This window comes from Papio anubis, chromosome 16 (genome assembly GCF_008728515.1).
Source record: "Papio anubis isolate 15944 chromosome 16, Panubis1.0, whole genome shotgun sequence".
In the NCBI taxonomy this organism is placed as follows: Eukaryota; Metazoa; Chordata; class Mammalia; order Primates; family Cercopithecidae; genus Papio; species Papio anubis.
Genome location: NC_044991.1, coordinates 25,718,537 through 25,740,713, shown reverse-complemented (window position 1 = coordinate 25,740,713; position 22,177 = coordinate 25,718,537). Strand labels below are relative to the sequence as shown.

General features: G+C 49.5%; 1 protein-coding gene and 1 long non-coding RNA gene across 3 annotated transcripts in view; one reads left to right on the top strand and one right to left on the bottom strand.

Moving 5' to 3' along the window:
* The window catches only part of KIAA1671 (KIAA1671 ortholog), a 252,553-nt gene that overhangs the window by 153,362 nt on the left and 77,014 nt on the right, over positions 1 to 22,177 (bottom strand). For both annotated transcript variants that reach the window (XM_009216959.3, XM_017945179.3), the window contains 3 exons: positions 18,676 to 20,268; positions 15,630 to 15,717; positions 6,504 to 9,299 (listed from right to left, as the gene is read on the bottom strand). In XM_009216959.3, the coding sequence (XP_009215223.2) occupies positions 6,504 to 9,299; positions 15,630 to 15,717; positions 18,676 to 20,213 (4,422 nt within the window). In that variant the 5' untranslated portion in view covers positions 20,214 to 20,268. The remainder of the gene's footprint in view (positions 1 to 6,503; positions 9,300 to 15,629; positions 15,718 to 18,675; positions 20,269 to 22,177) is intronic.
* LOC116270751 lies at positions 20,581 to 21,029 on the top strand. The gene is made up of 3 exons (XR_004178936.1): positions 20,581 to 20,672; positions 20,775 to 20,907; positions 20,996 to 21,029. It is a non-coding gene; the product is annotated as an uncharacterized LOC116270751 (long non-coding RNA).

Here is a 22,177-nt window from a genome sequence, read left to right as displayed (position 1 = left end):
ATCGCTTGAGCCCAGGAGTTTGATACCAGCCTGGGTAACATAGGGAGACTTCTAGCTCTACAAAAAAAGAAAAAAAATTGGCCGGGCATGGTGGCTCAAGCCTGTAATCCCAGTACTTTGGGAGGCCGAGGCGGGCGGATCACAAAGTCAGGAGATCGAGTCCATCCTGGCTAACACGGTGAAACCCCGTCTCTACTAACAATACAAAAAAATCAGCTGGGCGGTGGTGGGCACCTATAGTCCCAGCTACTTGGGAAGCTGAGGCAAAAGAATGGCTGCGAGAACCCCGGGACGCAGAGCTGGCAGTGAGCCAAGATCTAATTAGGCAAGCACCCAGCACCTGTCTGGGCTTAATGGGTGACAAGACCCATCTAAAAAAAAAAAAAAAAAAGAAAGAAAGAGAGGAGAGAAAGAAAGAAAGAAAGAAAGGAAAGAAAGGAAAGAAAGGAAAGAAAGGAAAGAAAGGAAAGAAAGGAAAGAAAGGAAAGAAAGGAAAGAAAGGAAAGAAAGGAAAGAAAGGAAAGAAAGGAAGAAAGGAAGAAAGAAAGAAAGAAAAGAAAGAAAGAAAGAAAAGAAAGAAAGAAAGAAATTAGCCAGGAGTGGTGGCATATGATTGTAGTCCCAGCTGCTTGGGAGGCTGAGGTGGGAGGATTGCTGGAGCCCAGGAGGCTGAGGCCATGACCACTCCAGCAGTGAGCCGTGATCTCGCTACTACACTCCAGTCTGAGTGACAGAGCGAAACCTTAGCTCAAAAAAAAAAAAAACTCTCAAGACACATTATATGAAAAACAGAAAGGTGGAAAATCTGTAGGTTCAGCAGAGATCCTCAACCCAAGATTCCCCTGGGGAGCTTTCATAACTAACAAAGACAGGTCCTCCCCCAGAGATTCTGACCTAACTGGCCTAGAGAGAGGCCCAGTCATTGATATCTTTTAGGATTCCCTGTGTTGCCCATAGGCAACCAAAGTTTCAACCACTTAGACAAAATGCTCTCTATTATGGAAAAGTGAAGCAAAAATAAAAATATGTATTTCTATGTGCTTGTATATTCATAAAGGAGCCTCAAAAGAATGTGGACCAAAAAAAAGGAATAAAAGTGATTACCGGGTGAGGGAAATGTAAGCACGGCAGGTATCAGGGGAATTTTTATTGTATGTTTTTAAGTAGTTTTAGAGTGGAGCGACTTGAAATCCTCTCTCTCTTAGAACTAAAATAAATAATTTAAATAAATGAAATACTACAGTTGGGTCTGGGAAACAGTTTCTATAAATGTTTGTTAAGTAAAGAACAGAGAAAAAGAGAGGAAGGGATTACTTGAATTACAATCACACCCTTTTGGGCTGTAAATCAAGAAACCCTCACCCAAGGAAGCAACCTTGTTTCTTTTTCTTCTTATTATTTTTTTCTTGAGACAGGGTCTTGCTCTGTCGCCCAAGCTGGAGTGCAGTGGCCGGATCTCGGCTCACTACAATCTCCACTTCCTGGGTTCAAGCAATTCTCCTGCCTCAGCCTCCTGAGTACCTGGGATTACAGGCATGTGCCACCACACCCAGCTAATTTTTGTATTTTTAGTAGAGATGGGGTTTCACCATGTTCGCCAGACTGGTCTCGAACTCGTGACCTCAAGTGATCCTCCAGCCTCGGCCTCCCAAAGTGTTGGGATTACAGATATGAGCCACTGCACCCAGCGCAACCCTGTTTCTAACACACAGAAAAATTCAAATCCACCCAAATACCCATCAGTGAGGGTCTAGGTGAAAACAGATTAGGCTCAGTCACATAATGCAATAATTACCAACCATTAAAAAGAGGAAGGGGAGAGGCCGGGTGCAGTGGCTCACGCCTGTAATCCTAGCAGTTTGGGAAGCCAAGACGGGTAGATTGCTTGAGGCCAGGAGTTCAAAACCAGCCTGGTCAACATGGTGAAACCTCATCTCTACTAAAGATACAAAAAATTAGCCAGGCATGGTGGTGTGCACCTGTAGTCCCAGCTACTCAGGAGGCTGAGGCAGGAGAATCACTTGAACCCGGGAGGCGGGGATTGCAGTGAGCCGAGATCGTGCCACTGTACTCCAGCCTTGGCAACAAGAGCCAAACTCTGTCTCAAAAAAAAAAAAAAAACCTAAGCCACAAGATTTTCTGTAGACTGTTGTCGTGTTTCCATAGAAAGCTTATGTATTTACCTGTATCTAAGTCTATGCATTTACCTATAGCTATGTCTGTGTCTAGACCAGGGTTCCTCAACCTACAAACTGCAAACACTTGGGGCTGGAGCATTCTTTGCAGTGGGGGCCGTGTTGTGCCTTGTAGGATATTGGGCAGCACGCTTGGCTTCTGCCCACAAGACGCTAATAGCAACCTCTTCCCAGGGTGTGACAACAACAAAATATGTCTCCAGACACTGCCAAATATGTCCCGGGGGCAAAATTGTCCACGGTTAAAAACCACTAATGGGCCTGGAGGGTGTTCCCCAGTTTATGCACCACACTCAGTATTTAAAGGAGATTTTCTCTCTACACCATTTTTCTACAGTATTTCAAATTTTACGCAAGCATTCGCTACTATTGCAATATGAAAAGTATGACAATTATGCATATATATATGATTGATAAGTGACTGTCAATATAGAAAAGTCAGAACGTAAACAACTGCAATGGTGGCTGCCTCTGGGGAACACTCACCTTTTATTTTCTATACCCCTGTAAGGTTTGAAATTTTAACAACCAACATTTTTTCTTTCTGTATTGGTGTGTTTTATGTATTTATTATTATATTTTTTTTAAGATCGAGAACCAAAGATCTTTGGGCAGGAGACAAGAGAGAAACGGGAAGCTGGTCCAAGGCTTCCCAATCTCTTGGTGAGAAAACAGATCCCCTGACAACCAGCACTGCTGGTGCCTGCGTGCTCCGGGCAGGCATCCAAGGCTGGGCTGCGGGACAGAGCTGAGCCCAGGATCCCCCCTCCACAACATCCCAACTCCCTCACCACCGGCAAGCCCTGAGCAAGGTGCTGGCAAACAGATAAAGTGTCGCATTTCCACGGCCTCTTCCTTCTGCCACTGTTGCCACGATATTAGCCTGCGGGTAGGCACAGGTGAAAGCCTTCTCAGGAAGCACATGGGGGTGGCCCAAGCTGGGTGCTTTATTTCAATTCAGTCTAGTAACAGTGCTTTGGGGCAGGAATCCCTGTTAACTCTGGTGGGGAAACTCAGGCTAGGAGAGGCCAAGAGGCTGCTTTACACACAGCAGGCAAGTAGCAGCGTGGAGACTGAGACGCCAAGTCTGCATGATCCTGAGCGTGGTTAAGAGAGCTTGGCCTCTTGGGAACACACATGGGTTCAAAGCCTAACTCCACCACTTACCCACTCTAAACTGGAGACAAATCCTCACTGCATGATCGCTACTGACAGTATCCCAGTGTTTCCTTTCTGCAGCATCCACGTCCAGACTGGCCACCTAGTCCCTTTTACACACAAGAAAACTCAGGTGCAGGGAGGTGAAAGGTTTTACCCTGCATCACTCAGTCTGCAAGTGGCAAAGGTGGAATCTGGGGCCTGATTTGCTGCTGCCACATCGCACAGGGCGGTGCTAAGTCAGTTTCCACATGTCCCCCACAACATCCTATGCTTTTCCCACCTCCAAACCTTTGTCCATGCTGTGTCCTGCTGAGAATACCCTCACCTCCTCTCATCAGCCCACCCAAACGCATGGCCATCCCTCAAGCTTGGGCTGAGACCAGTACCTCCCTCCAGGACACCTTGGGCCTCCTCTCCAGTGCCTCCCTCTGCACCCCATCACTCCCCAGTCTTAGATCACAGTGCCCCATCTCCCCACAGAGAGCAGAAGCTTCCAAAGGGTGGTCCCTGTGCCTCAGATTTCTTCCCCACCTTCATGGTTCTTCACCAGAATGGTCTCGTAGAACATGGCCCACTACCTGTTGAGTAATAGGCCAGATTTTGGTTCAAATACCAGTTTTGCCACTTACTGCTGTGTGACCTGAGACAAGTTACTTCACCTCTCTGAGCCTCTGTTTTTTTGTTTTGTTTTTTTCTCCATCTATACAGGAAGATGATCACACCAGCAGTAGGTAGTGTCAGCACTCTGCCCAACACTCAAGTATATGCCAAAGATCAAGAGAAGGGGCCCCCTGCCAACACCCTAGAGCCTCACTGATCGATATTTGGGTAGATTTGAATTTGTGTGTGTGTTAGAAACAAAGTGGCTTATTTGGGTGAGGGTTTCTTCACAGCTGTTCTGCTTATGTACCCCAAAAAGGGTGTACTTGCAATTAAAGTGATCCCTTCCTCCTTTCCTCCCCACCCCCCACTCTGCCATCCATCCTTCTCTCTCCTTCTGTTCCTCACTGAACAAAGGAAGCCGGATTTTCTTTCTTCTGCTGAGCACGGTGCTAGCCAGGATGGAAAGGTCTGAATGTTCATGACCCCACAAACAGCCTCAGGCAAGGACAGAGGGATTGGAAAATACATACTGCAGGTCCCTTGACCCCTGGACACCACAACTTCAGAGGTGTTCCAGGCTGCCTCCCAGGGGTCCCCAGTGAGACTGATCCTCAGTGGCCCACCATGGCCCCTGTAGCACCTGCCTCACTTCTTCTCTCCCCTGATGGTTCTTCCTGGGATCACCCCCTTAAAACGTGCTTACAGGCTGGGCGCGGAGGCTCACGCCTGTAATCTCAGCACTTTGGGAGGCCAAGGCAGGCAGATCACGAGGTCAGGAGTTCAAGACCAGCCTGGCCAAAATAATGAAATCCCATCTCTACTTAAAAAAAACAAAAAAACAAAAACAAAAAACTAGCCGGGTGTGGTGGCGGGCTCCTGTAATCCCAGCTACTTGGAAGGCTGAGGCAGGAGAATCACTTGAAGCCGGGAGGCGGAGGTTGCAGTGAGCTGAGATCGCACCATTGTATTCCAGCCAGGTGACAGTGTGAGACTGCATCTCAAAAAAAAAAGAAAAAAAAAAAAAATACAAGGGTCTGCTTCTGTTGGAACCCAAAACCTCACTACGATCAGTTGTTCACTCATTCAACAAATATTTCTTGGACATTCACAGTATGTCAAGCATGATGCTGGATTCTGGGGATACGATAATGAACAGGAGGCCGGGCGCGGTAGCTCACGCCTGTAATCCCAGCACTTTGGGAGGCCGAGGTGGGCGGATCACAAGGTCAGGATATTGAGACCATCCTGGCTAACACGGTGAAACCCTGTCTCTACTAAAAACACAAAAAATTAGCCGGGCGTGGTGGTGGGCACCTGTAGTCCCAGCTACTCAGGAGCCTGAGGCGGGAGAATGGCGTGAACCCGGGAGGCGGAGCTTGCAGTGAGCTGAGATCACACCACTGCACTCCAGCCTGGGCAACAGAGCGAGACTCTATCTCAAAAGAAATAAACAAATAACAATAATGATAATAATGAACAGGATACAACAGGCTACTATACAGCAGAAGCACAATAAAGCTACCATTAATATCTATCATTATTGTCATTGTAGGACAGAAGTGTAAAACAGGTGGCCCGTGGGCTGTATGGGGCTAGCAGACAAGTCTTGTTTGGGCTGAAGAGCATTTTTAAAAATAAGTCCTCCTCGGCCGGGCGCAGCAGCTCGTGCCTGTAATCCCAGCACTTTGGGAGGCCGAGGCGGGTGGATCACGAGGTCAAGAGATTGAGACCATTCTGGCTAACACGGTGAAACCCTGTCTCTACTAAAAATACAAAAAAAAAAAAAAAATCAGCCGGGCGTGAGGCTGAGGCAGGAGAACGGTGTGAACCCGGGAGGCAGAGCTTGCAGTGAGCCAAGATTGCGCCACCACACTCCAGCCTGGGCGACAGAGCGAGACTCCGTCTCAAAAGAAAAAAAGGCCGCCTCATTTCCTAATGGGATTACACATAAAACTCTATATTTTCAGATTCTCTTGATAAATGAGGTTTGCCATCTCAAGGCCAACAGTCCTGCCTGTGAAGAACCAGCTGGGCTAGGCGTGGTGGCACACGCCTGTAATCCCAGCACTTTGGAAGGCCAAGGCAAGAGGATCACTTGAGCCCAGGAGTTTGAGACCAGCCTGGGCAACGTGGCAAAACCCTGTCTCTACAAAAAATAAAAAATTAGCCAAGCATGGTGGCGCATGCCTGTCATCCCAGCTATTTGGGAAGCTGAGGCAGAAGGATGGCTTCAGCCCAGGAGATTATGGCTGCAGTGAGCCATGATCGTGCCACTGCACTCCAGCCTGGGCAACTGAGCAAGACTCTTTGTTTCAAACAAACAAACAAACAAGAGATCCAGGTAGGACCAAGCAGCAGTTCCCAGTTCAGAGAGGGCAAGAGCTCTCCATCTGCCGCAATCCACACCCCTCCTTGGCGCCTCACACCCAGCCTGACTCCACTCATTTATGTACCCGTGTGGGCCACACAAAATCTGAATTTCAGCCCCCTAGGCTAGATGTTTAATCCACGTTTGACAAAATTAAAAAGAGCCTTGGTACTTACCTTGTAGCTATCTCCAGTCCCTGACTCCCACCAACAGGGTCCCATTTTGGCCTCCAAATTCTCTCCAGTAAGGCTGGGCCTCCCTTTGGGCTGCTCTCGCCTCCTCTCTCTGGCTTCATGCATGATGGACAGGCCCTCTCGGATGTTGGCAGGGGGCCCCTTCTCTGAGTAGGTCCTCTTGATATCCAGCGGCGCCCGTCCACAGTCACGTGGGTGGTCAACCCACTGGGCCACACTGCCCTCTCCCCGCCCAGAGGATTTCCTTGGGGTCCCTTTCTTCTGGTCAGTGGGGGGCGATTTGGGTGACACTCTGACCCCACTGCCTGGATCCTCCCGAGCAGCGGGCTTTGATTCAGCCAGGTAATTCTGACACTTTGCAACGTGATATTTACTGGCAAAGGCCTTTCTGTCATCCTCAGCGAACCCCAAGGTTTTTTTCCTGGGATCCACAAAGATAGGAGAGCCCCTCCCTGGATACTTTTCAGAAGGAGCCGAGGGTGGCAGAGCCCAGAAGGGAGGACTAGATTTGGTGCCCATGGCTGTCTCTGAGGTCTCTGCTGGCTGCTTGCCTAAGCCAGGAGTGAAACTGTGGTTTATTTCGGCAGAGCTGGCCGGTTTCCAGAGACCCCCGGTATCGGGCACCTCCTTCAGGCTCCTCCTTCTCTGCTCCACCCCACCTGGCTGAACAGGCCTCTCCCGAGGCAATGTACTGGCCTCTGCTGTGGGACTCCTCCTCCTCTCCTGAGCCTCCCCAGGGACTTTGAGCGACAGCTCCTGGTACTCCGCCATCAGGGCATCAATGTCAAGAACGCTGGATCTGTACCCGTCTCTGATTTTACCTGGGAACGTCTCACTGATCACATCAGTCTTCCTTCTCACAGGGAGATCTTTTGGGCGACTCCTCAGAGTCGGGGTGGTTTGGGGAGCTTCACCGCTGGGGGAAATCTTGTTCGCACTTTCCTTCCAGTCGTTTTGAGGACGAGGGCCATCTTCTGATCCCCGATGACTCCATAAGGCATCCACATCAATGATTCTTCCAGTGAAAGGCTCCAGACTCCTGGCCCCAAGAGATGATAGACGGTCTGTTGGCTTCAGAGTTTTTAAAATGCTTGCATTTTCATGCTCTCGTCCCTTCGTCCAGTTTTTACTGCCTGCCATCTCCAATGCCTCTTCATGACCAAGAGAAACCAAAGTAGATGTTAAAGAATGAGGAGATGGGGGTGGAGTGATTTTTCTAGAATGTTCCAGCAAGTTTTCAGCCCCTGACAGAACCACACCCTTTGCCTTTTGAGTACTGGGAATCTGATAGGTGACTGCAAAAAATGTCGCCTTGGGTTCCACAGGTGACCCTTGCTTCACTGCTGGGGAGGTCTGATCCCGTGAAGCGCCTGGGGTAACCTCCTGGGTCTCCACCATGTAGTGGGATAGTTGAGGTTTTCTTAAGGCACTGGCTGTGGGGCTCACATAATCTGTTCGTCTGTGCCCCACATGTGGAGAGTCCTCTGGGACGAGAGAACTGAATGTATCAAACTTCACGTTAGGGGGTAAAGTCCGCCGCCGCCATCTGTCCATTCTCTGGTCCGTGGGGCTGGCTTTCCGCATTTTGACTGCAAGCTGTGGCACCTGGGCCGGCCTTGGATCACCCTCCCTGGCAGCTACAATGAAGGGCCCTTTCTGCACAGCAAATGCATCTGGATGTGTTCGTGCTTGGGAGTCAGAAGGCTCATTCGCAGGTCTGGAAGGAGGATCTAGGGGGCATCCCTGGGGTGGGCCCCTTGCTCCTTCTCCTGGCTTGCTTCTGGCCCCTTCTGGCCCCTCATGCTGGCTTTCCCAGACGGCAGCCTTGACAGCCCGGACAGAGGTGGCCCCGGGAGCACAGTGCTCTTCACTGACCCCCATGGTGGCTTTGTGCGAGCTCACCACCGCCCCGCCTGTCCATTTGGGCGACAGGCAATTGCCCCCAGACTTCGGCCCACTAGCCTCAGGCATGCCTCGAGCTTCCCAAATCAAACTGGCCCTTTGGACGGACCCTGCCTGACCTTCCAAACTACACTCCAGGTCAGCAGTGGTGACCTCCTGGGACAGCTGCCTGTCTTTCAGTGAGAGCCAAGACCTGCGGCTGCGGAGTGTGACCGCTTTCTCCTCCGGTGCCGGTGAGACGGCCTCGCTGTGCACACGCTCCCCCACTGCATGCACAATGTCATACCTGGGCTCAATCCTCTGCGATGGGGGAGGATTTTCGCAGTGTTTGAGGAAGGTGTTATTATTGCGGTTCTCAGCCAAAGGATATTTTTCCCGGAGAGGCGTGTGAAACGGTCTCAGTTCACCACTCAAAAGGGCAGCTCGTCCCAATTTCTCCATCTCGGGATTGTCAAACCCTTTGGCATTCTCTTTCTTGAGTTTTGTCATGTCTGGTGGGTCCCTGCCCAGCCAAGAGCCCATCTCAGGCCTTGGCGGGTCCCTGCCCAGCCAAGAGCCCATCTCAGGCCTCGGCCTGGGTTCTGAGACACGGGCATTGGCCGTGTCACCAGGGGGTGTGGTGGAGAGACAATGTCCAGACTGGTCAGCCACTGTGTGTCTCTCCACATGGTGCTCAAACACTGTGGCCCACACAGTCTGGAAGCTCCGATCATCTTCTGGAGTGACGTCAGAAGGGCACGGCGCCTCCACTGAGCTTCCACCGCGGCAGCTGTCCGGGTCTTGGTTAGAGCTAACCTTCCGCTCCGTCTGCCTGGACTTCTCCCGGAGTGTCCCAGGCTTCCAGGGGCTTCCATCCAAACCATGCCCCTCCTTTTGCTGGAAAGAAACAAAAAGAGAAAGAAACACCTCAATGTTAAAGGATTCGAGATGGAAAGGAAAAAGTGGAGTGACTGAAAGGGCTACTTGTATAATTAAAACAATGAAATACCATAAAATCGAAAAGAATAAACACACCCAGTGTGGGCGAGGATGTGGGGAAATGGACACTCAGACACTGTTGGAGAGAATATAAATGAACCCGACTTTGGGCAATGCAGTGTATCTATCCTGATGTTAAAATACTCATTTCCTTTCATCCGGCCAAGTTCCTCCCAGGACTCTTTGCCCACATGCACAAGTCTACACGAACAAGAAAGCTGGGACAGTACCATTGGTGTAAGCAAAAGAACACAGAAACAACCTGAATGCGCATTGGAAGGGCATTGGCTAAATTTCAATTATCTCCAAACGACGGACTAGTGCACAGGCATTGGTTACCATAGAAAGAGGCAGATCCCGCCAGGTGTGGTGGCTCATGCCTGTAATCCCAGTACTTCGGGAAGCTGAGATGGGAGGATCGCTTAAGTCCAGGAGTCCCAGACCAGCCTGGGCAAAATAGTGAGACCTCATCTATACAAAAAAAAAAAAAACACAAAATCTTTTAAAAGGAATTAAAGGCCGGGTGCGGTGGCTCAAACCTGTGATCCTAGCAGTTTGGGAGGCCGAGGCGGGCGGATCACCTAAGCTCAGGAATTCGAGACCAGCCTGGTCAGCATGGTGAAACCCCGTCTCTACTAAAAATACTAGCCAGGTGTGGTGGCACACGCCTGTAGTCCCAGCAACTTGGGAGGCTGAGGCAAGAGAATTGCTTGAACCTGGAGGGCGGAGATTGCAGTGAGCCGAGGTTGTGGCACTGCACTCCAGCCTGGGCAACAGAGCGAGCCTCCGTCTAAAAAAATAAATAAAAAGAATTAAATACTGATTCATGCTACATCGTGGATGAATTTTGAAAATATTATGCTAAGCAAAAGAAGCCAGTCAAAAAGCTACATGTTACAAGACTCCATTTATATACAGCACATATAAATATAAAAGTATATATATATATAAAAATATATATATATACACACACACACATCATAGGTTAATCCATAGAGACAGAAAGTAGATTAGTGGATGCCTGGGAATGGGTGATGAGGACACAAGGTTTCCACTTGAGGTGACAGAAGATTCTGGAACTAGATAGTGGTGATGCTTACACAACACTGAAAACATCTTTAATGCCAGTCAGTTGTGCACTTTAAAATAGTTATAATAAGGGCAGGGGCACAGTTTGCTAACCCCTACTGTAGACGATGGAATGCCAGTGAAGTGCTCTAAAAACACTGACTGTAAACCTTTGTTTAAATATATACGTATATATATATACACACACACACACATATATATATACACACACACACATATATACACATTTTTTTTTTTGAGATGGAGTCTCGCTCTTTCACCCAGGCTGGAGTGCAATGGCACGATCGTGGCTCACTGCAACCTCCACCTCCCAGGTTCAAGCGATTCTTCTGCCTCAGCCTCCCGAGTAACTGAGAGTGCAGGCATGCACCACCACACCCAGCCAATTTTTGTGTGTTTTTAGTAGTGATGGCGTTTCACCATGTTGGCCAGACTGGTCTTGAACTCCTGGCTTCGAGTGATCCACCCGCTTCAGCCTCCGAAAGTGCTGGGATTACAAACACGAGCCACCGCACCCAGCCTGTTTATATTTTAATATGTACATTTTACATAAACAATATATGAATCAATTCTGATTGTAAAGGAATCCAAACAATACAAAGTTCAATTCTTTTTTTTTTTTTTGAGATGGAGTTTTGCTCTTGTCACTCAGGTTGGAGTGCAAGAGTGCAATGGCGCGATCTTGGTTCACCACAATCTCTGCCTCCCAGGTTCAAGTGATTCTCCTGCCTCAGCCTCCCGAGTAGCTAGGATTACAGGCATGCGCCACCACACCTGGCTAATTTTTTTTGTATTTTTAGTAGAGACGGCATTTCTCCATGTTGGTCAGGCTGGTCTCGAACTCCCAACCTCAGGTAAACCACCCCGCCTTGGCCTCCCAAAGTGCTGGGATTACAGGTGTGAGCCACCACGCCCAGCCAAAGTTCAAAATATTTTTGTTCCCTTGTTCAAATACCAGTCCCCGTTCCTGGATAACAGCTATTACCAATGGGTTATGATCCTTTAAGAGCCTTTCAGAACTCTTTGTATTATTTATATATATATTAGAAAGACTGTGAATTTTTGAAACTTTGTAAATTTTGTAAATTTCACAAATTCATTATTTTTCTTTAAAAATAGTTAAAATAGCCGGGCGCGGTGGCTCATGCCTGTAATCCCAGCACTTTGGGAGGCCGAGGCGGGCAGATCACAAGGTCAGGAGATCGAGACCATCCTGGCTAACACAGTGAAACCCCGTCTCTACTGAAAAATACAAAAAATTAGCCGGGCGTGGTGGCGGGCGCCTGTAGTCCCAGCTACTCGAAAGGCTGAGGCAGGAGAATGGCGTGAACCTGGGAGGCGGAGCTTGCAGTGAGCCGAGATCGCACCACTGCACTCCAGCCTGGGCGACAGAGCGAGACTCCGTCTCAAAAAAAAACAAAAACAAAAAAACAAAAAAACAAAACGTTAAAATAGTATATTTTGTGCTATGTGTACTTTTTTTCTTTTTAAAGACAGGATTTCAACCAGGCACGGTGGCTCATGCCTGTAATCCTAGCACTTTTGGAGGCCAAGGCGGGCAGATCACCTGAGGTCAGGAGTTCAAGACCAGCCTGACCAACATGGAGAAACCCCGTCTCTACTAAAAATACAAAATTATCTGGGGGTGGTGGTACATGCCTGCAATCCCAGCTACTCAGGAGGCTGAGGCAGGAGAATTGCTTGAAGCCAGGACGCAGAGGTTGCAGTGAGCCGAGATCGTGCCATTACACTCCAGCCTGGGCAACAAGAGCAAAACTCTATCTCAAAATAAATAAATAAATAAATACAATAAAGATAGCATCTCGCTCTGTTGCCCAGGTTGGAGTGCAGTGGCGTAATCAGAGCTCACTGCAGCCTCAAACTCCTGGCCTCAAGCAATCTTCCCACCTTGGCCTCCTAACGTTCTGGGATTATAGGCATGAGCCACCGCGTCCAGTTTGTTATGTGTATTTTACTACAATAAACACACCCACATACACACACATACAAAGTCTACTTACAGAGATAAAATCTCATCACATGTAAAGCAAGTGTTTCTTTCTTAACTATTCCCTTCTTTAAAGTTTCAAACATACACAAAATTACAGAGAAAATAATGAACTTGCCCAACCCACCCCTCCCAATTTAATGACAATCAGCATTTTGCCACTCTCACTACACACAGCCTTTTTGCCCTTGCCGCTACTGTCACTACAGCATTTTAATACAAATATAAGGAGCTTTAATTACTTAAATTGGATCCCCCCCTAATCATTTTCAAAGAAATGATTCAGAAAATGCAACAATAGAAGTTGCAGGGCAAACCGCCATTCAAAGCCAGCCCACTTTTGTTGGTGATTTACTGAGATGGGTACAAGCTCGAAATCAAGCACTGGTATTATTTTTAAAACTCCACAGAGGTGTCTTAAAACATAAAACATGCATCTACCATATGATCCAGCCATTCTACTCCTAAATGTTTAACCAAGAGAAAAGAAAACAGAAGTCCTGGCCGGATGCCGTGGCTCACGCCTATAATCCCAGCACTTTGGGAGGTCAAGGCAGGCAGATCATCTGAGGTCAGGAGTTCAAGACTGGCCTGGCCAACATGGTGAAACCCCATCTCTACTAAAAATACAAAAAATTAAATGGGCATAGAGGCACGTGCCTGTAGTCCCAGCTACTCAGGAGGCTGAGGCATGAGAATTACTTGAACCCAGGAGGCAGAGGTTGCAGTGGGCCGAGATCATGTGACTGTACCATCTCAGGCAACAGAGTGAGACTCTGTCTCAAAAATTTTTAAAAAAAGGCCAGGCACGGTGGCTCATGCCTGTAATCCCAGCACTTTGGGAGGCCGAGGCAGGCGCATCACGAGGTCAGGAGATTAAGACCATCCTGGCTAACACAGTGAAACCCTGTCTCTATTAAAAATACAAAAAATTAGCTGGGCGTGGTGGCGGGCGCCTGTAGTCCCAGTTACTCAGGAAGCTGAGGCAGGAGAATCACTTGAACCTGGGAGGCGGATGTTGCTGTGAGCCGAGATTGCACCAGTGCACTCCAGCCTGGGCAACGGAGCGAGACTCCGTCTCAAAAATAAAAAAATAAATAAATGAAAAAGAAAAAAAGAAAAGAAATAGAAGTTCTTACGAAGCCTTGTCCACAAATGTTCACAGCAGCTTCACTGGTAATTGCCCCAAACTGGTAACAACCTAATTGTCCATCAAAAGATGAATAGATAAACAAATTGTGGTCTACTCACACAATAGAATACCAGTCAGCAACAGAAAGGAATGAACTACTGATACATGCTACACCATGAATGATCTCAACATAACTACCCTGAGTGAAGAAGCAAGGGCAAAATAAAAGAGGACTGATTCCATTTATATTCAAGTCTAGAAAATGCAAACTAATCTACACGGACAGGAAGCAGACCTGTGATGGGCTGGGAAGACCAGGGGATGGGAGAGATTACAAAGTTGCAGCCGGGCATGGTGGTTCACACTTGTAATCCCAGCACTTTGGGAGGCCAAGGTGGGTGGACAACTTGAGGTCAGGAGTTCGAAACCAGCCTGGCCAACATAGTGAAACCCCATCTCTACTAAAAATACAAAAATTCGCCAGGCGTGGTAGTGGATGCCTGTAATCCCAGCTACTAGGGAGGCTGAGGCAGGAGAATCACTTGAACTTGGGAGGCGGACGTTGCTGTGAGCCAAGATCGTGCCACTGCACTCTAGCCTGGGTGACAAGGGCAAAACTCCATTTCCAAAAAAAAAAAAAACCAAACAAAGTGGCATGAGGAACCTTTTGCATGTGATGGAGATGTTTGCTATTTTGACTGTGACGGTGGTTTCACAGGTGTACACACATACGGAAACTCACCAAGCTGAATGTTTTAAATCTGTGCTCTTTCCTGTATGTCAACTGTATCTCAATTAAAGCTGTTTTTTCAAAAAAACTAAGACTCTGCAGAAAGCATCAACCATTATAGCTAGCAGTTAATTTTATGAGTTTTCTCTTATTAAAATGAAATAAAAATACTTTTTAAGCAATTTAATTGCTGGTAACCTACTTCTTTCTTTTTGTCTTAATTTATATTTATATTTTTTTTATTTTTTATTTTTTATTTTATTTTATTTTTTATGAGACAGAGTCTCGCTCTGCCGCCCAGGCTGGAGTTCAGTGGCACAATCTCGGCTCACTGCAAGCTCCGCCTCCTGGGTTCACGCCATTCTCCTGCCTCAGCCTCCCAAGTAGCTGGGACTACAGGTGCCCACCACCATGCCCAGCTAATTTTTTTGTGTTTTTAGTAGAGACGGGGTTTCACTGTGTTAGCCAGGATGGTCTTGATCTCCTGACCTTGTGATCCACCCACCTTGGCCTCCCAAAGTGCTGGGATTACAGGTGTGAGCCACCGCGCCCGGCCTATATTTTTATTTTTTTAGAGACAGGTCTCACTCTGTCGCCCAGGCTGGAGTGCAGTGGTGTGATCATGGCTCACTGCAGCCTCAAAGTCCTGGACTCAAGCCATCCTCCTGCCTCAGCCTCTGGAGTAACTAGAACTATAAGGTATACACAACCACATCTGGCTAATTTCAAAATAAAATTTTTTTCTTTTAGAGATAAGAGTCTCACTATGTTGCCCAGGCTGGTCTCAAACTTGTGGGCTCAAGCAATCCTCCCACCACACCTCAGCCTCCCAAAGTGCTGGGATTACAGATGTGAGCCAATGTGCCCAGCCACCTACTTCTTCCTTCTATGGCTAGGTGGGAAGTAGGGGGAAGGCAGGAAGAACCATTATGAAGGACCTTGAAGGAGTTTCTATTAACATCTTAAACCTAAATTTTAGTATTTTAATAAGGCAGGCACTCCTATATAAGAAAGACGTGCCCCTCTGCCTATTTGCAAAGAAAAAAACGCCTGATACATTTGTAAACAGCATTTAACACCTGGGAGTAGGGAGTCACCACTCTTCATGCCAGAAGGGACTTCATAGTCCCAACATTAGAAGAAAAAATGTTTTATCGTGTGCATGACACGTTTCTGAGTCTTCCCGGGGTCTAGAAGATCATGGAGGCTCCCCCGCAGCTATAACTGCCTGCTGGTTAATGAGAGATGTGCCACATAGCCACTCCTTACCTTTTCTCTCGGTTCCTTAGGAAACTCGCCGCTCAGCTCGGCACTCTTCTCATATTTCACTTCGTTGCTTGAAGCTGAACTTGAAAACCTGGTGCAGAGATCTGAGTTACCTTTACGGAGCTGGAAGCTGTTACTCCCCCCAGCCCACACACCAGCTCAGGAGCCCAGGCCAAGTAACCTTAAGAAAGGACATTTCCTTTCCCCTTACCAAAAGGAGAACTGCCCAGTGGGGAGAGCCTACCTTAAACACAGCATTACCAGGGTGGAAGGAGCCCTAGGCTGGGGGAAGACACCCAGGTGCCAGTCCCAGCTCTACTGCCTCTTCACTGGGGGAGCCCGGGTTAGGCTTGTGTGACCTCACCTAAGCCTCTGTTTCTTCATCTATAAAACGGTGATAATTAACACCTCCCCATCCCTTTTATGGGGCAGATAAGAGGCTGCTCAAGGCCCTAATAGCTATGTGAGGGCGTTTAGGGAAGAGCGGAGATGCCCCAGGAGGGATAATGAATGGCTGTTGTTAGCAATGCCAGGTAAAAGAGCAGCCCCGCCTCAGAGCAGCCCCCAGACTGAAGGGTAGTGGGATGTCAAGGAATGTGTGGGGGCCGAGGTCTGTCTCTGCCTCTCTGGATCACCAGGGCCCTCTCTGGGCCTCGTTTTCCCCACCTTAAAAAGGGAAGAGGGGGTGGAGCTAGAAGCTTTCCATCCCGGGAGAGCTCTCTGGTGTAAATACCTGAAGATGTAGCACGTGTTTAGTTCAGAGCTGGGGACTTTGAAGAAAAGGAAAGGGAGAGAAACGAAACCACTTAAACCTAACCTACTCTCAGCAACCCAGGGTCTGCCTCCTAGGATATGTGAGGCTGAGAAGAGTTGTGTCTAAACTCAAAGCCTCAGTTTCCCCATCTGACAGATAACCACACAGCCTCTCCAAGGCTCTTCGATGACACAGTGAGAGGAAGCATATTAGGACCCTGGCATAGGTGTCCTTCTCTGATATCTTAACTCAGGGGTTGTCAGGCCTGGCTGCACATAAGATCGACTTGGAAGCTTTTAAAAACTACCAAAGTGTGGGCCGGGTGCGGTGGCTCACCCCTGTAATCGCAGCACTTTGGGAGGCCAAGGCGGGTGGATCACAAGGTCAGGAGTTCGAGAACAGCCTAACATGGTGAAACCCCGTTTCTACTAAAAATACAAAAATTAGCTGGGTGTGGTGGCCTGCCCCTGTAATCCCAGCTACTCGGGAGGCTGAGGCAGGAGAATTGCTTGAACCCGGGAGGCAGAGGTTGCAGTGAGCTGAGATCGTGACATTGGACTCCAGCCTGGGCGACAGAGCAACTCCATCTCAAAAATAAATAAATAAATAAAAATAAAAAATAAAATAAAAACTACCAAAATATGAGACCCTCCCCAAATCAAGTGAATCGGAATCTCTAGGGGTGGGGCCCAGGCACTGGTATTTTTTCTGGGTTATTCTAAAGCACTGAGAGCCAGTGCTCTAGCTTTGGCTTGGCTGGCTGTCCTGGTTCCCAGGGCAGGGAGGGCAGTCTGCCCAGAGATCCTGCCTTTGCAAGCTCCACCCTGGACACAGTATGTCAGTGGCATGCATGCCATTAAGAGCCAGTCGATCATGCCCAGTGGCATCTCTCTGTTGTGGCCACTTGTGGGAAGTGGGCCAAGTTTAGAATGTCATTATTAACCAACTGACTTAGAATATCTTTCTTTTTTTGTGAGTGTGATGGTGTCTTGCTCTGTTGTCCAGGCTGGAGTGGTGTGATCTCGGCTCACTGCATCCTCTGCCTCCCAGGTTAAAGTGATTCTCCTGCCTTAGCCTCCTGAGTAGCTGGGATTACAGATGTGTGCCACCATGCCCAGCTAATTTTTGTATTTTTAGTAGAGATGGAGTTTCACCATGTTGGCCAGGCTGGTCTCGAACTCCTGACCTCATGACCCACCCACCTCGGCCTCCTAAAGTGCTGGGATTACAGGCATGAGCCACCGCACCCAGCCTAGAATATCATTATTAACCAACTGACTTAGAATATAATTATTAACCAACTGACTTAGAATATCGATATTAACCAACTGATGTAGAATATCGGTATTAACCAACCAACTTAGAATATCATTATTAACCAACTGATGTAGAATATCATTATTAGCCAACTGACTTAGTATATTGGTATTAACCAACTGACTTAGAATATCATTATTAACCAAATGACTCGGAAGATCAGCATTAACCAACTGACTTAGAATATCAGTATTAGGCCGGGCACAGTGGCTCACGCCTGTAATCCCAGCACTTTGGGAGGCCGAGGTGGGCGGATCACCTCAGGTCAGGAGTTTGAGACCAGCCTGGCCTACCTGGTAAAACCCCATCTCTACTAGAAATACAAAAATTAGCTGGGCGTGGTGGCGGGCACCTATAATACCAGCTACTTGGGAGTCTGAGGCAGAAGAACTGCTTGAACCCGGGAGGCAGAGGCTGCAGCGAGTGGAGGTCGCACCACTGCACTCCAACCTGGGCAACAGAGCGAGACTCCATCTCAAAAAAAAAGAATATCAGTATTAACCAACTGACTTGCCCAAGTTACCTTGACTCCTCTGAGTTTATTTTCTGGGCCACTCATAGAGGCTTAGGCCCAGTCTGAAGTGTTCTCTCTCTGCCTTCAGGGAAGAAAGGCTTAGCTATGGAGACAGGCTGAGCCGGAATGCCATCCAGCTCCCACCTCCTCACAGTATTTCACCCTTCTGCCCTGCCTCCGTGAAATGGGCACACACCAGCCAGTTCAATCACACAGCACATCTGAAGCTGAGAAAAGCCATGAAAACAGCTCCAGGCCCACCAGCTGGCCATACCCAGAAGGAAGCTGCACTGCCTCTCCGTGCCACACCTTCCTCATCTGAGAAATGGACCCTGCCACGACCTCCTCTTGGGCTATGGGTAAACTGAGGGGGGCAACAGGTGCCCAGCACGGAGCCTGGTTCCCTTCTCCTCAGGGCCTGTGGGTGGGCGGCTGAGGGAGGGGCGTAGGATGTGCCTACTTACAATTTGGTCAAATCCGCCGACAGTGGCCGAGCCTGGAACGTCCTCCTCCTGACCTCGGGCTTGGCCTCGGAGCTCTCGGCAGTCCAGCCTCTGATCCGCTCCTGGACGCTGACAACCCCTTTCTCCGGCTCTGGTGCCACCAGTGGGGACGCGGGGGTGGCCAGGCGGGGTTCAGACCCCACTGCCAAGGCCAAGGTGCTGTCCTCCCGAAACAGGTTGATGCACTTCCTGACGCTCCTCCTAGAGGCCCACTCTCCCCCTGCCGGGGCCTCCCCATCCGCCACTCTGCTCTTAACCTCAGCAAGTTCTAGGCCCCTTCCCAGCCTGGGCGAGGGGGACTCAGCAGCCTTCTCTGGCTCTGGGTCCAGCTTGGCCCTTTCTTCCCGGGAACTCTGGTCATTGCTGGGGGTGACCCTGGCTGAGCCCCCCAGGGCTCTGGGGCCGCCCGTCTCTGGCTTCGAAAGCATCTTCTCCTTCTGTTCATGGATTTTCTTGGCCACCTCTAGGAAGTCCGAATCAGGATCATGAAGAGGAGCCTCCGCCTTGACCAAACACTCCCTGTCCAGCTTGGACGCTGCTGTGGGCCCCTCTAGCCCAGCCATGTCCCCTGCTGGGGCTCCACTTCCTTCATCGGCCACCTTCCTCAGCAAGGCCTCTTTGTTCTCAAACCGGGCCGTGAGGTCCATGGACAAGGGCCTGGGCTTCCTCACCCACGTCTTCTCGGGAGGGGTGGGGGGCACTTTGCCCACGGTGGCTGCTGCGCCAGGGCCTGGCTTCTGAGACTGAATGGACTCCGTGAAAATGGCAGACACGGGCCTCCTCTTCAGGCGAGGCCTGGGCTCCACAACGGGGCGTGCCGTGTCCTCCACACTGCTGGCCTTTAAGGGAGGCTGGTCTTGGCCTGCCTCCTCCTGGGGTACAGGTGACTTTGTGTCCTGAGACAGGGGGCCTGACCGGGGAAGGGTCCCCGCAGGCTTTCGGGTGAGCAAGGCGGGCTTGGCGGCCACCTCAGGCCGGGAGCCAGACACACCCGGCTTGGCCTCCTCGGCCCCCTCACGGACCGCCTTCCCCACAGTGGGGCCGCTTTTGGTGGTTTCGAAGAGAATCATGGTGTTGGGGCTGGGCCGCGGGAACACAGCCTTGTTGAAGAGGGGCGAGCCCGTCCTCGGGCCCTCCCCACTGCCCACCTCCTGCCCCACCAAGCCAGGCATCCTCTTGTCCAGATCCTTTGCTGCTGGCTCCTCAGAGAGCCCCCCAGAGGAAGAAGGTCCAGTTGAAATGGGCCGCAGAGATGGGACAGGAGATTTCACGTCCTGCTCCTTCGAGAAGGGTTTGGGGGCGAGCCTTGGCAGAGGGAGTAAGCGGGCCGGGCTCCGCAGGGGGCTCTTTGCTTCCAAGATCCGGGCTGGAGGAGCCCCAGAGGCTTCGCCGGCCTGGAGGAAGTAGGTCCTCGTCAGGGTCTCCTCCTTGCCAATCTCACCCAGGCCTGGCACGGCCGTCAAGGGCGTTATGGAGCCCACCTCGACCCGCGTGGCCATGGTTATGGTTGTGGACCCATGGGGGTTAGGAACATCGAGAATGGAGAAGCAATTGCTAAACAAAACAAACAAAAAAGTAAGTTTGGAAAACAGTCAGCGTCTGGGTTGAAGCAGAATGGTTTAGAGAAATGGGACAGAGTCCTGAGCCCCAGATTCTGTTACGACAGCCCTCCGCTGACCTCATCAGGCAGGCTTGGACCTGCCTCTCCCAGTCTCTGAGCTCTGGACAAGGGGAGTGGACTAAACGTCCATCCCTGAAGTTTGTTCCAGCTCTAAGGGTGTGGAAAAAGCATCAACACTCGCTGGAGGGCTTTCCCGACTCAGCTCATCTAGAGGCCAGCACTTACGGCAAACAGCAGTGACCTCTGCTATTCAGATAAGGAAACCAGCTCAGAGAGGCCAACTAACTGGTCTGGAGTCACCCAGGAAGCAAGACGCGAAGCCAGGATTTAAAACCAGGTTTGACACCAAACTCACACCACACATGCTCCTCCCTGAATAGGCCTCAGTGGGAGCGTCCTCACATTCCCTCACTCCTGTTACCCTGTTTTCCCACTGCAGAGCCTGCCCACATCCCAGGTGATCCTAATCACAAGTATATGCTAAGCACCTAGCACAGAGAAGGCAAGTGACCTGCTGCAGGTCACACAGCAACGCAGCTCGTAGCTCGGGAGTGCCTGGGAGCATAAAGCTGGTTAGTGACCTTAGAACCCATGCCCTAGGCACCAACCCCACCCAATCGTCCCTTAGTTCCTTTTCTTTCCCCTCTCCCACCCTTCCAGATGCCATAAAAAGAAGCCATTCTCATTTTTCTCACTCAACCTGCTTTTGTTATTTGTTTGCTTGTGGTTCTTTTCTGTTGAACACACATTTTATGCTGACTGCCTTCATATTCTTAATAAAAAGAGAAACGTCCAACTGTGAGGGCTTCCTGTGAGTGAGATCTCGAGCTATGTGACATGCTTCTTGTGTTTTATAAATCTCATCCTCCTCACAACCCTATTTAGTGGGTACAATTAGGAGACCCCATTTTGCAGCAGCTTGGGGCATAAGCCTCTTGTTCACGCTGCTATGAGATCTGTTTTCTCAAAGCAGCGGCCTTCCTCTCTCATTAATCCTCCAGCAACCCCGAAAGGCAGGAATGAAGGCATCATCGTTATCTCCCTCATGGAGATGAAGGGAAAGGGCCCAGAGAGGTCACCAGACTTGCCTACAGTCACCCGGCTGAAACCTAACCTCAAGTCCACTACCCACTTAGCTCTGTATTTTTTTTTTTTTTTTTTTTTTTGGAGACCGAGTTGCACTCTTGTTGCCTAGGCTGGAGTGCAATGGTGCGATCTCAGCTCACAGCAACCTCCTCTTCCCAGGTTCCAGCCATTCTCCTGCCTCAGCCTCCTAAGTAGCTGGGATTACAGGCATGCGCCACCACCCCCAGTTAATTTTGTACTTTTAGTAGAGATAGGGTTTCTCCATGTTGGTCAGGTTGGTCTCAAACTCCTGACCTCAGGTGATCTGCCCACCTCGGCCTCCCAAAGTGCTGGGATTACAGGTGTGAGCCACCAGGCCCGGCCTCAGCTCTGTCTTTTTAAAAATTATTTTTTATTCCTTTCTGGTCTTAAAAAGTGCCAGGTAAGTTGCTGCTCTCGATCCCTCAGGCTCTCTTCATGCCAGTGTTTTCTTCCCTGTGAAACTGCCCCCAGCCAGCCCCCACCTAGATGGACTAAAAAAGTAGAAGGTATTTTAGTTAAATACAAGCCTCTCCACTTCCCTTCCTTGGGGCCCCACACTGCTCCCCCGGCTCTGACTCACTCAGCAGCCTCCAGGAAAGAAAGGCAGACAGATTTTGATATTTTCTCTTCCTTACACGCTCGATGGTGCTAACAGATTCCATCTCCCCAAACTGGAGAACACTGTCTAGACACGGTTAGAGGTAGAACGGAGGGCCAGATATGAAGGATCTGAGA